The 14,327-nt window shown below is 33.6% G+C and overlaps 1 protein-coding gene across 7 annotated transcripts in view; it reads left to right on the forward strand.

Annotated features, from left to right (window-relative positions):
- The window catches only part of ST7L (suppression of tumorigenicity 7 like), a 39,038-nt gene that overhangs the window by 873 nt on the left and 23,838 nt on the right, over nucleotides 1-14,327 (forward strand). For 4 of the 7 annotated variants that reach the window (XR_003375220.2, XM_087929324.1, XM_026712999.2 and 1 more), the window contains exons 2-9: nucleotides 1,849-1,931; nucleotides 3,002-3,167; nucleotides 4,001-4,055; nucleotides 4,812-4,927; nucleotides 6,873-6,951; nucleotides 7,616-7,770; nucleotides 11,525-11,622; nucleotides 13,300-13,414. Coding sequence is in view for 5 of the 7 variants with exons in the window: in XM_087929324.1 (XP_087785450.1) it covers nucleotides 1,849-1,931; nucleotides 3,002-3,167; nucleotides 4,001-4,055; nucleotides 4,812-4,927; nucleotides 6,873-6,951; nucleotides 7,616-7,770; nucleotides 11,525-11,622; nucleotides 13,300-13,414 (867 nt within the window). In the remaining 2 variants the exon portion in view is untranslated. The remainder of the gene's footprint in view (nucleotides 1-1,848; nucleotides 1,932-3,001; nucleotides 3,168-4,000; nucleotides 4,056-4,811; nucleotides 4,928-6,872; nucleotides 6,952-7,615; nucleotides 7,771-11,524; nucleotides 11,623-13,299; nucleotides 13,415-14,327) is intronic. The other 3 variants (XR_015742789.1, XM_087929325.1, XM_026713001.2) reach the window with 1 other exon arrangement.

Below are 14,327 nucleotides of genomic sequence, written 5' to 3' on the forward strand. Positions count from 1 at the left end.
AACCTGGTCTTAACTTTACGCACTTTAATTAGAAAATGGCAAATTGGTAAGCATTTCTCATCCAAAGCTCGTTTTCTTTTTTAAAGAATTGTCAACTTATTTTAACTAGAGATTAACAATTCTAATTTGTATGTTACTTGATAACTACTACTAGAGATTTTTTTTTCAAAAAATATTACTATTGAGTGTAGTGCATTTTACTATCAAGTTATGCATAAGATTACAAATTTAACAGCAGGTATCTATAATAAAATGGTAATATGTTTCTCGCTGATAACCTTAAATGTTCTATGTGTTTGATCAAAGATACTTGGAAAGGACACTTACTTCTCTGCCCCAGGGAAGCAAAATGCAATGTTTTTTATTCCTTTGGATGCCATATAGTGCTTAATGTCCTATCTCTAATTTACTGGCTGAATGTGATGTTTGCTCTATGTATACATTGTCACTTCAAATGCAGTGAAAGAACCTTTTGCTGTAGATGAAGCTAACTACTAATTATATGACATTAGCATGATCTGTCAAATGTTAATCAACTATTGTAACTGGATCTGATATTTTTAAAAAACAATCTTTTAGAGCATGAATAGTCTAAAACCCTAAACACTATGGTTGAATTTGCATTATATGCTAAGTAGGGTTTTAGGAACATGTGCATTGTTTTTTACCCCCATACAGTGCTTCTTAATTGGGTTTGGAAGTTTACTGGAATCCAAACATGGAAGATCTATTATTTTAAATACATAGAATTGAAACCTATAATAGCCTTTGACATCATAAACTAAGTAGGTATGTTTGAGGAATTATCTGTATAGCTTAGATTATACAGCTAAATTCTAACCAGATTTATTCATAAGTAAGTTCTACAATACATGGCAGCCAGTTTGATATATTGGTTAAAGATAGCAAGGTAGAAACTGAGAATATGGGTTTCAGTCCTGCATGGGGCTGGGTAACTTTGGATCAGCCACTGTCTCAGCCCTGGGAAGAAGCCAGTGGCAAACCACTTCTGTAAAATTGCCAGAAAAACTGCAACACGCAAACAGATGGCAGGAATCAGTCAAAGAGACAAGCAAACAAGAGAAACGCAATTCTCCCTACACAATGTAATGAGTTTATTTTTGATTAGTTCACCACTGACTTGAATTGAATGGCTTCATATACTTTGTTTCTACATGTTTTAAATTTATTTTTTAAAAAGAACATACTTAGAACATATGTAGTAAGTCATGGATCATTTAACCATTGTTTATTGGCTAGATTGGCTAGATTTGCACAATATCCTTCTGTAAGAGCCTGAAGACTTGGCTGTGCCTGTTAGGCTGGGAACCCAATGGGGAAGTACCACACTGGAGGTGACTAATAGCAAACCCAACCTCCCTCCTCACTCCCGGCTTCCTTACCTGCTCAACTTTTATTCCCATATCACTGTATCACTGTTTTCTTTTTCATTGCTTATTCTATTGTTCTATAACTTTATTACGGTTATATTTGCACTTCTTTTCGTTTATAACTCTCAAGGTAGAGTTCTTGGATTTAGTCTTACCTAGATAAGGTCTAGGTAATGTTTATTCACTAAAACATTACAGGTATTTTCAGCTATTTATTTTAAATTATTGAATTTTTCTAAATAGAGAAACTTACTATTAATTCTTAACATTGGCTGGGAGAATACAATGTGTTGTGATTAGTATGAATTCAGACAGTTTGGTTGTTTTAGCCATGGTTTATATTGTAATATGTGTGAACAAGACCACTTGCCTTAATTAATATATTCATCATTTTCTTAGCCTGAAGATTGTGAAATCCAACTGTGTTAACCAACAAGACTTATCTTTTCATTGGCAGTAACTGTTTTCTTGAGCACGCTGACTCCAAAATTCTATGTTGCACTTACGGGGACTTCATCTTTGATATCAGGTCTGATATTTGTAAGTATTTTTCTGTATTTCTGTGTTCCTTAACTAATCAAGAAATATAGTAGAAGTGAGCTAAATTGTTGCTTAAGTTCATAGTTCTTGAAAGTACTGGCAACAAATTGAGTATTAGAGGAATGCTTCACATATTCATATAAAACTGATTTTATTTACCTCATCGTTTTTCCTGTGAAATTAGTTTCAGTTGATATGAATCTGCCTTAAGTTAATCTTGTCTGGATCCCATCAGTTTCAATTGTCTAAAACTAGCAGCAACCCTGTGTTCATTGAATTGCAAATAAAAGCTTGGTTCCTGCCTGTTTTGAGGATTAAACTATGTTTGCCCCTGCTATTGTTACATATCTGCTCTAAGCAGAGAAAGTAATTTTAAAAACATGTTATATTTATGTATATAGCAATCAGGAATGAATTAGGTATATTTTTAAACTTTTACAATATGCGGACGATGGTGAACATGTCTAATATAATTTTATGTATCATTTCATCAAAGCTGTAGGTTTTTAAAATTAGATTTTATGCAAACTATGCTAGTGCTAAATTGAAAACACAGTGTATCTGGTATACTAGCTGAACTCCAGATGGTGCTATTTGATAGAATAAGAAATATAGTTTTGCAAGGAAAAACCATTTATAAAGTCATAAGAAACTCACCTGTGTTAAATTCTGAAAGTTAAGTGGTTTGTGATTTACTCAGAACAATTATTTATTTGTTTTGATTACGTATATTTCATATGCTGAGGCTCATTTTGTGAAATGGAAAATGAGTTCTGAGATTCCTATGTAGTATAGTACTGATTGACCACTTGAACATGAAGCCAACTATTAACTGTATTTTCTTTCTGACATGAAAAAGAAGCTTTTTGAGATACTGTATTCTGTTTTTATATCTGGTTAGCTGTGAAGAAATTGTCAGTTTTTTCTGTTGAAGGGTAAATGAAAAAGCAGGATAAAAATATTATGTTAATAAAAATGCCAAATCCATTATAAATCTCCCTCCGCGCCATCTCTCCATGTGACCAGTCACAATAATTGCATTCCACATATTTTTCTGTTTCTTGTTCCAGATATTTGAATGGTGGTACTTCAGAAAATATGGCATGTCTTTTATTGAACAGGTTTCTGTGAGTCATTTGCGACCACTCATTGGAGGGGCAGACAATGCTAGTTCTGCACAGGCAAATTTTTCTGCTGCTAGTGGAGACAATGAAATGAACAGACAAAATCTCTCAGGTGATCGTTTCTAATATTTGGCTTCCTATAAATGTAGTTAGTAACTAGCCTTTATATTTTATTTATGAGATTTTTATAAGGGAGATACATACGTACGTACGTATGTACATACATACATATGCATGAAAAAGAAATTAAAAAAAAAGATACTGGTTAAGTTTTTTATTAGACAGTATTTGGAATCCTAAAAAAATCTATTAATTGCCAAACTGTGATTTATGATTCAAGAACATCTGTCACTTTTTGTTTTTGTACGTATTCTGCACTAAAAGCCCCTTTTTTCCTTAAAAGAATGGATAATGATTCAAAGTACAATTTGAAAAATCAGAAATAGTACAGACCTGCTCCTTTCTTCATTTTTGCCAGTCTTCTATCTAGCATTTGTTCTAAATCTGCATGATATGTAGTTTAACTGTAAACTGTTATTCATACTTAATTTTAGATCTGTGTGAGAAGCTCATCTCAATTTTAGGCTTACACTAATTTGAAAGATAAAAGCCACTTTGTGGGTAGTGATTAAAGGAGCCAGGCTAGAAACTGGGAAACGAAATTCTAGAGTTGACTGGATGTGTCAATCATTCTCAACCTTACGAAGAAGGCAATGGCACACCACTTCAAAAATATTGCCAAGAAAAACTAGATGGACTTATCCAGGCAGTGGCCAGGTCTCAAACTGACTGAAAGGCACCCCAATTTGAAAGAAAAATTCTTCTCTTATTTTTTTTATACTTGGAGCTACTTTAGATTTAGTGATCTCCCGCTTTCAGATTTCAGAAATATAGCTTTATTAAGTAAGGTTAATTTTAAAACTAAATTATCTTTTTCTAAAACAGAGTGCAAAGTATGGAGAAATCCACTCAATCTCTTCAGAGGAGCAGAATATAACAGGTACCCAATGATTGTATTTCTTTTATACTTTATTTGTTTAAAACAATAAAAACAAAGCCACCAGTTCAAAATTATATCTAATCCTAAACTACTCAAAGATATGGCAGATTAACATTTGCACAGGTAATCATATACATATAATTACTTTCTTCATTTTTTGTGGAAATTATTGTTTGAATGGATACCATGAATTTATCATTTACAGAATATTATTACAAATAATTGTTAACATGAATTTCAGTGTACTTCTATTCTGAAATCCCAGCCAGTTTGGAAATTTATGATAAAGACTTATTCTAAGTCTATTCTTTCTTAGGCTACTATTTAGTCAGTATAGGTCATGATGCACAGGGAAAAAAAGAACAAGCTATTCAGTTAAATATACTTCTAACATTTCTGTTTCTTGTGTTAGTATTGCTTAAGGCTGAAGTATAATATATGCTTGAGAGCTCAATTAGTATTAGGATTAATGGCAATGGTAGAAAATGGGAGACTGAGACAAAGCCAGTGGGGTGTTATTGGGCCATTCACATTCTTAGCTCTAAGAAGAAGACAACCTTGCAAATAAATAAATTAAATAAATAATAAAATGAAAATTTTGCTAAGAAAAGTACATGGATTATTTAATGCACTTGTTTAGGCTCAGGATTGACTAGAAGGCATTAAAGAAAATTTAAAAAGTACTTTCATTTAGAAAGAAACTAATTCTGATACATAGAATTATGGAATTAATAATACTTTTTTTCACTCCTTAAGATATACATGGGTGACAGGAAAGGAGCCACTAACATATTATGATATGAACTTATCTGCTCAGGATCATCAGAGTTTTTTTACCTGTGAAACAGACTCTCTTAGGCCTTCAGATGCAGGTATAATTACTTTATTTTTCTTTGTGAAATAAGAAAAAAGGTAAATAACGATACCACTTATAGCTCTTGTATTGATTGTGAGGTTAGCATCCATGTTTCACTGGCATATGTTAGAACAGGTAGCACACACTGATCAAAAACTTTTCTTTTCAGGCATAGGGAGAGGTTCTTGAAAATTAGCTTACCAAACGCCTGCCAACCACATTTAACACACCATTCAATTTCCTTTATTGTATTACTTTCCATTGAGATTCATTGGTCAAGATTTATGTAGTAGTCTACCACATCTAGTTCTTCTCAGATATAAAAAAATTCTTTCTTTGGTAAATTTATTAAACATAACCTGGCTCTTTTTCATGTTTGTGTTTAAGCCAAAAAAGCTTTCATATGTATTCAACATTTTTCTATACAACAGGTTTTTTTTTCTATACTTGAGGCATCTCAAGTATAGTTTTGCTAGCATCTTGTATAAACTGTGACCACCAGCTTTCATCATTTCAATGTAACAGTAATTTTCTGAAGCTTTACCATTTTTCATTGATTTTATGGCAATAAAATCAATGAAAAATGATTTTAAAGTCAAACTGGACTAATTTCTTTTTAGGGCTGTCTCTCTTGTCTGAAAAATTAAATTAAGTTACTCTTCGGTCTATATGATAGAATACTCTTGTGAAGTTTGTAAATTTGAAATAGTAAAGGATGAAAAATTGTATTATTTATGAATGTCTTTAAAAAATGAGCCCGAGATTTTACAACTTCTGCTCATACTATTTCTCTGTGGGAGTTATATATTACCTAAATATACTTTTTAAAAAAAGAGAGAGAGAGAGAAGAAAAACAAAGGCACTCAGTGTTGTACAACTAATATTTGGAAATTAATGCATTAATGCTTTCCAATTCATCCATCAATCATAGCTTACTGTCTATAAGTTACTCTAGTGATAATGTTCATTGCTAGAAGAATAGTGTTTTTGCTATATTAACGTAGTCTATTATCTCATTAACTAAGCCAAAGCTAACTTTTTGCTTCCAAAAAGTTGTTTCAGCATTTTTCACATTATTCTTTCATTTTCGTTTCCAAAAGAAACATATATAGATTCTTGAATTTTCTTGCTAAAACTAAAGACAATTAGATATTTAGACTGCAATCTTGCATATATTTGTTTTGGAGTTAGCCACAAGGATCTTAGTAGCATTGATTTTGCCATGATTTTTTAATGATTAGGGCAGGTGTAGATATTTTTTCAGGTCACGGTCATTTGCTTATAACTTTTTTTCACAATTAGAGCTTTGTTTTTTGTTTTAAATGAATTTAGCTATTATATCAGACTACCATACTGAGGATCTCTCTCACTTATCCCCTTCCAAGTGAGCAAGAATCTAAGAATAGTACTCTTATATAATAGCTAAATAACCTTAGTGCAAAGCAAAAGAAACAAATTCAAGTCACGTAGTACAAACTGCCTGCCTTAGTGGTGTAGTGGTTAGAATGCAGAATTGTAGGCTAATTCTGCTGACTGCCAGCAGTTCAATTCTGACCTGCTCAAGGTTGATTCAGCCTTCCATCCTTTCAAGGTTGGTAAAATGAGGACCAGATTGTTGGCGGCAATATGTAGCTCTAAACCGCTTAGAGAGGCCTGTAAAGCACTATGAAGCGGTATGTAAATCTAAGTGCTGTTGCTATTGTTATTGGCAGGAAGAAAGAAATAATTAGGATCATTTGTAAAACAAAATTGTGTGTGAGGAATGTAATTGCTACTTTTGTATGTTTTTGTTAATCACTTTTTAAACATTTTCTTGTTAGAAAACATACATAAAATTCAGTTGGACATTAATTTTCACAGAAATGTGTAGTATTCTCTTAAAGTTAGTTTTATTTTTCTGAAATGTGTTCCTTGCATGAACTAATTAACTAATTTTTATATAAATTATTATGTTTAAATAGTTATGCAGAAGGCATGGCGGGAAAGGAATCCTCAGGCCCGAATCAAAGCAGCACATCAAGCTTTAGAATTAAATAATGAGTAAGTTTTCATGCTCATTCTAAACCAGGTGTGTCGAACCTATGGCCCAAGGACAGCTATTAATGCAGCCCCACAAGATATTGTGAAAAATGTACAAAAATAAAGGAAGCTTGTTATTTATATATGTTAAGTATATTATATACTTTATACGTGGGCCAAGACAACACCTCTTTGCTCTGTGTGGCCTAGGCAAGTGAAAAAGTTGGTATACCCATGGTCTAAAAAGAATTGAATTAAAATTCTGAATTTTAGAATTTCAGTTTAAATATAAGGCATAAATATAAGTTGTCCCTTGTTCAGTTCTTTAAATAAGATACAATATTTTTTTGAGCCTGAACTCTTCAAATGAAGTATGAAGTGATAATGTGAAGATAACTGGATGTGTTTCTGCCATTCAGTTCTTTAAAAGAAAGTGCACAGTGGAAGTCAACATATGCTTCTTGGCTATATATTAAATACAGTGAGTGAACTAGGAAAGCACATGCCTTACTCAGACTTATTACACATTTCCTATTCAGAAAATCTTAATTGCTGTTATTATAATATCCAAATTCAAAATAAATCCTAAGTTTGTTTCTCTTTAAACACAATATTTTGTTGTTTATTTATTAATACACCATATGACTCACTGGGTGGCTTACAGAATTTTTCCTTTTCCTTTCAGCTGTGCCACAGCATACATTCTTCTGGCTGAGGAAGAAGCAACTACTATTTTAGAAGCTGAAAAATACTTTAAACAAGCTCTGAGGGCTGGAGAAACAGTTTATAAAAAGTCTCAGCATAGCAGTTCACAAAATCCACACCATGAGGCACAGCTTAGTAAGTATTGTTGCACAAATTGTTTAAAATTGGTAGATTTGAGATTGGTCTCGCTGTAATCTTTAACACAAAGGCTAATACTTTTTCACTGATACGGGGTTAAAAACAATATAACACAAAATTGTAAATCTTAGGTCTTCCAGTTTGAAGGGCTTTGGTGACAGACAGAAATCTGTGATCATGCGCGGTTTCTGTCTGGGCTCGCCGCTGGAGCGCCCCGAGCCGGCTGGTTTGGGGGCTAAGCCACCCCGTAGAGGTGGTGAAGAGGGGGGAGACCACCAGCAGGGTTGAGGAGAGCCGCATCTCTCCTCCTCAGCTGGCCATTACTCCCTTTCCCGAAGGAGGTTGCAGCGGTGGTCAGAAATGGCCACCACAAAGAAGAACTCGACCAGAAAAGAACGTGCAGGAGGAAGATAAGAAGTGAAAGTTTTGGCTGACTGGGTTAAATTGTAAAAGCATCAACCAAGGTACCCTGGAATTAAAACCTACAAAAAATAACATCGCTCCCAAAGAAGAGTTGGAAGCAGCGAAGGAAAGTGAAAAGGGAAAGGTTTGGCTTTTTTTTTTCTTCTCTCTCCTTCCCTATACTGACAATTAAGAGACTTAAATAAGAAATTGGAAAAATCCGCTTTGACATCAATAGGCAATTAAGCTGAAAATAAAACAAAATGCCAAAGGGATAATAAAGATTTCTGGACATTAAAAACTTCTTTTTTCATAAGCCGGAAGGGAGAGAAAAAGAATAATGGCAGGATCTGGAAGAGGGAGGAGACTGCTTGGAATTAAAAAGAATCTAAAGTAAAACTTCAACAAGACTTCTAAAAGATACATTTTAACTGAAACTTTGCAACTAAATAGTAACCCCAGGAAGAGAAAGTGAAAAAAAGAGCAAAAAAGAAACAGCTTGCATGTATTTGGATTATTTGGTGATCTTTGGATTTCTGGTTATTATATTTGAATGACTAAAATCAATTGGGTGGTTGTTTAAAAATTTATACAATGGCACCACTTCTGGATGAATTGAAAATGGAACTTTAAAAGTACAAAGAAGATGCACAAGAAGGGAAGGGTTCTTTTGGCCGCGTTTTTCAATTCTTAGAAATGGAAATTTGGAACAAGAAAAGACTGCAAAACAAGAAGACTGGGACAAAGAAGAAGCCATCTTTAATGAACAAGTAATTCTATGTGGGGAAGAAAAAGGAAAGGGGGGAAAGAGAATGGAGAATTTAAGACTTAAAAAAAAAACCAAAGAAAAGAAAAATAATTCAAAAAATAAGTATAATACTGGAAAGCAACAGAAAAGGGGAATACAGATGAGAGAAATCGAGGTAGGTAGACAAGGGGGTAAAAAGGGGAGAGAGAAGAAGAGAGGGAAGAAGGAAAGGAAAAGAAGTTACAAAGGACCGGAGCAAAATATAGAGAAAGAGGAACTATTTAGAGATAATGGATAATCTAATTGAAAAAGGGATTCTGTAAAGGTACGTAAGATTGTATTGTTATATTAGTAATAGAAATAACTTTAGGAAATTGAAAACAACGTATGATTAAAATGAGGGATAAAATAGTTAGTGTAATTTAGTGAAATGTTTGTGAATAAAATAAGTGAAATAAAATAAATGAGAAAATTGAATTAGAAAGGAATGGGAACATTTTAATTAGTTAATGTTTTATAAAATATAAGTGAAGTGGGAATTAACTATGGAAAGCTTATAATAGTTCCCATAGAAGTATGATATTTAATTGAAAAGCAATGTTAAAGATGTTAAGACTTTAATGAATATTAATATTAATGATAGAATTGAATTGGAATGGAATGTTGTTTTAATTATATACATTTATAATTTTTTTTCTTTTTTAAGAATACAGTGTGTATTTTAAGAATGTACCAAGCAGAATCCGAATGGAAGTTATGTATTATATTGAATGTTACAACTTTAGGGAAAAGATATAAAGGCGTCGTACTCCAATCAGTAACTACAGGAGAAATTTTGTTTAATGAGAAAAGATAATAGATAATTGAAACAGGTCAGACAAAAAATATAAACACAATGATTTGAATTGAGATGAGATAATTAAAATAAAATTGAGACAATTAAAAGAGGGGAGAAGCTATGCAGAAAATGTAAAATAGTAATAAGATATGGAATAGAATATAAAAACGAGCATACCTGAATTTGTGTCTGTATGAAGAAATGTAACCCGGGATTATGCTGCTTTCAAAAAAGGTGTTTTATTTGTATTTTTTTTTCTCTTTGTGAAAACTCAAATAAAATTTACAAAAAAAAATTTGTAAATCTTAGATTAGAACTGATTATTGTACATTTTATTGTACTGCAACAGAAAGCAGTAAAATTGACCTGACTGAGCAACCTATGAGTGTCCATTTGACAGATAATCTGTCAAGTCCAAAGATGACACAGTAAAATCCAGTTGAGTCCAGTGCTTTATTTGCTTCAGTGTTTATTTGCCAAACTAAAGTTCTACCCTAATAGCCTAAGATTCTAGGGTGTGGCTACTCCAAAACTTTTTCCCCTTTCCCATCCAGCACAATGCCTTAATTTTTGATTTTCTCTGAAATCCTTTTCGGTTGCCTTTTCCCTAAGAAACCTATGCTTCAAACATTCCCCTCTGCTTCTTCATGTGCACATGCCATCACATCTTCCTCAATGATTCTTTGTCCAGCAAACATTCAAAGTTACAAGAACGATGAATGAATGAAAATTTAAAAGAATATCTCTTTTATTTTTTATAAACACAATCTTTATGTATATAGCAACATCTGCATAAAATGTATTTCACCCAATGTAATAGTATTCTATTAGAATCCCATTTATAGTGAGTATTAAAAATGAAAGTAAAACATGTAATATTTACTGGTATTCTCTGCATTTTACATTTTTATCATCAGTAAGTATCTTTATACAAAATAATAAGATATACTGTACATATGTAAATAAAACCTCAGAGATAGATAGAATTATTTATTAGCCAAGTGTAATTGTACACAAGGAATTTGTCTTGGTGCATATGCTCCCAGTGTACATAAGAGAAAAGATACATTTGTCAAGAGTTAAGAATCATAAGGTACACTTAATAATAGTCATAGGGTACAATAAACAATCAGATCATACTAGGAAACAGTATAAATCATAAGGATACAAGTGACAAAGTTACAGACATACAGTCACAAGTGGGAAGGATGAGTGATGAGAAGATTAATAGTAATAGTAATGCAGACTTTGTAAATAGTTGGACAGTGTTGAGGGAATTATTTGTTTAGCAGAGAGATGGTGTCCGGGGAAAAAACTCTGATTAATGTCAATTCTTCAATGTAGTCTGGCTGCCAATTGTTGTTAGTCGTTTGGTTCATACTTCCATGCTGTCCAGGATGCATCATGAGAAGGCGAACTAGCATCATACCCCTACCTAACAATTTTGACATCAACACATAGTGGAAAGCCAAATGGGCAGTTACATAGATGACCCTACACAAAAGGTGCCAGGTTCTGACCTTCCTCGCCAGCATTGGTCAACTCTGAACAGGATCCGTATCCAACGTGGTGTCTGCCAGGACTCATTGTTTAAGTGGGGTCTTGTCTCTACCCCTCAGTGTGGCTGTGGTGCTCCTTGACAAAATATTAATTTTGAACATTTGAAATACTATAAGTACATGTATTTGTCATATGCTATATAAGTAAACCTCAGAGATAATGGTTAGTTTTGACAATGATACATTAGATGAATCTCTTTTCAGGAAGAGACACCAATGTATTGGTATATGTGAAAAGAAGACTAGCTATGTGTGCAAGAAAGCTTGGAAGAATTAAAGAAGCAGCAAAAATGATGAGGGATGTAAGTAAGATATTTACATGGACGTGTTTAAAGAAATAGTGTTTTTTCATTTTCTCATTTTTAGTTGTTTTAATTTATTAGGTAAAAGAAGATTTATAATGTATTGTGATGAATAGAATAGAATACTTTAGAATACTTTATTGACCAAGTGTGAATTTTTCTTGGTGTAAATACTCTCAGTATACATAAAAGAAAAGATACATACATCACGAGTCGAGAATCATAAGGTACAACACTTAATGATACTCATAGGGTACAATAAGCAATCAATCATACTAGGAAACAGCCAATATAAATCGTAAGGATACAAGTGACAAAGTTACAGTCATACAGTCACAAGTGGGAGGGGATGGGTGATGAGTGATGACAAGATTTAACAGTAATAGTAGTGTAGACTTTGTAATAGTTGAACAGCGTTGGAATTATTTGTTTAGCATAGTGATGACTTTTGGGGAAAAAAACTGTCCTTGTGTCTAGTTGTTCTGGTGTGCAGTGCTCTATAACGTCGTTTTGAGGGAAGGAGTTGAAACAGTTTATATCCGGGATGTGAGGGGTCTGTAAATATTTTCACAGCCCTCTGACTTGTGCAGTATACAGGTCCTCGACTGAAGGCAGGTTGGTAGTAATTGTTTTTTCTGCAGTCCTAATGACTCTCTAAAGTCTGTGTCTCTCCTATTGGGTTGCAAAACCAAACCAGACAATTATAGAGGTGCAGATGACAGACTCAACCATTCCTCTGTAGAATTGGATCAGCAGCTCCTTGGACAGTTTGAGCTTCTTAAATTGGTGCAGAAAGAGCATTCTTTGTTGTGCTTTTTTGATGACATTTTTGATGTTAGGTGTCCATTTTAGGTCATGTGATATAGTAGAACCTAGAAATTTGAAGGTCTCTACTGTTGATACAGTGTTGTCTAGTATTGTAAAAGGTGATAGTATGGGAGGGTTCTAAAGTCTACCACCATTTTTACTGTTTTGAGTGTGTTCAGTTCCAGATTGTTCTGGTTACACCACGAGGCAAGTTGTATAACTTCCTGTCTGTATGCGGATTCATCGTTGTAAATAAGGATGGTTTAAATTTGCATAGTAAGGGCATGTAAATTGAACTCAAAACACTGAGGATGATTTTGAGTATGAAATAGATGTAATTAATTTGAGATAGCAGTTTTTGAAATTATTATACTTCTATCTGCCACAGTCAAAATGACTATTGTCAACTTATAATCTTCATAACTTGAAAATTGATTTTTTTAATTCACAGTATTTTTTACATCAGTATTGTGTATTAATGTTTTTTTTAAAAAAATGATTTTGGATTATGATAGCCTGTACCTTCTGATTCATTTGGATGTTAAGGATTATTAGGATGCATTTCCAGTCATTTTTACTTTAGGACTTTTCCATTTAGATGACTTTGCTTGTTTTAAGAGTTGTGTTGGATTTTGTGACTTGGTGTCAGTTTAAATGAAATCACAGCTTATTTTTTCTCTTGTACTGGTTGGGCTTGTGAGTGGAATAGCTGCATGTTGGCAAGAAATTTTGCTTGCCCTCTTCTGCCTTTCAGCTTCTGGCACTAAAGAAAACATTTGGAAATTTGTATTGTCTACATCTCTGTAAACTACACTCATTTTTACCAAAACTTTAATTGTACATAAAATATTTTCCTTCCCCTGTTTATAGTTAATGAAAGAATTCCCTGTCTTAAGTGTATTGAATATCCATGAAAACCTGCTAGAAACACTTCTGGAACTACAGGCTTATGTGGATGTCCAGGCAGTTCTAGCAAAGTATGATGGTAAGAATGTATAATTATTATGAACTTTATGTTTCTGCATTGGCAATAAACAGTGGGAATGGGGAGGGTAATAAGATTGTGTAGGAGAGAAAATTAGGTGATGGTGATTGTTTGACATAAAGAAGACTGTGGTAAGTAAATGAATGTTAGGTACACATATTTATGAAGCAAAATCACTGGCTATGTGGATCTTTAGTAATCAAGAAGAATAAAAGTTATAGATAATACCAAACTGTGAAATAAAATAGTAACTTGCAACTGGTTCAAAAGAGTAGAATATAGATCATGCATTTCTCTCTTTGTTGTAGCTATAATTCAAATCATAACAAGGGAAATTTGTTTTAAAACTACATATAGCCTACTTTTGTGAAGTCCCTACCCTTAGGCGGATCACTTAACACAGGGGTGTCAAACTCAAGGCCCAGGGCCTGGGGCCGGCCTGTGGTGTACTTAGTTCTGATCTGCAGGGGATGTCCTAGAAACAGCAAAGGACCGGCCCATGATGCTACTGCCTGCCAAAATGGAGCTTGGGAGCCCGTTTTGCTGGCAGAGCGCTTGAGCAACCACAGTCCCCCCCCAACACGAGTGACATTGAGCTGGCCATGCCCACCCTGGCCACACCCATCCCAGTCCCCTCAGGTCAAGCACAACCCTGAAGTGGCCCTCAATGAAATTGAGTTTGACATTCCTGACTTAACATAACAAAAGCTCCTTAGGTCTGTTTGGAGCGCTGAACTTTTGTTGTAGAAATCCATTATTAAATATTACTATATTCATTGTTACCTCATTTATATCCTGACTTTTCTCTTGGATTCTCAACATTGTAGATCATTTTTATTTCTACACATTTAACTGGTGAGTTAGGTTAAATTGAGAAAAAGTAACTGCTGAGGGTCACTTAGTGAGCTCTGTG

This window comes from Pseudonaja textilis, chromosome 3 (genome assembly GCF_049901715.1).
Source record: "Pseudonaja textilis isolate UNSWEBS1 chromosome 3, rPseTex1.2, whole genome shotgun sequence".
NCBI lineage: Eukaryota > Metazoa > Chordata > Lepidosauria > Squamata > Elapidae > Pseudonaja > Pseudonaja textilis.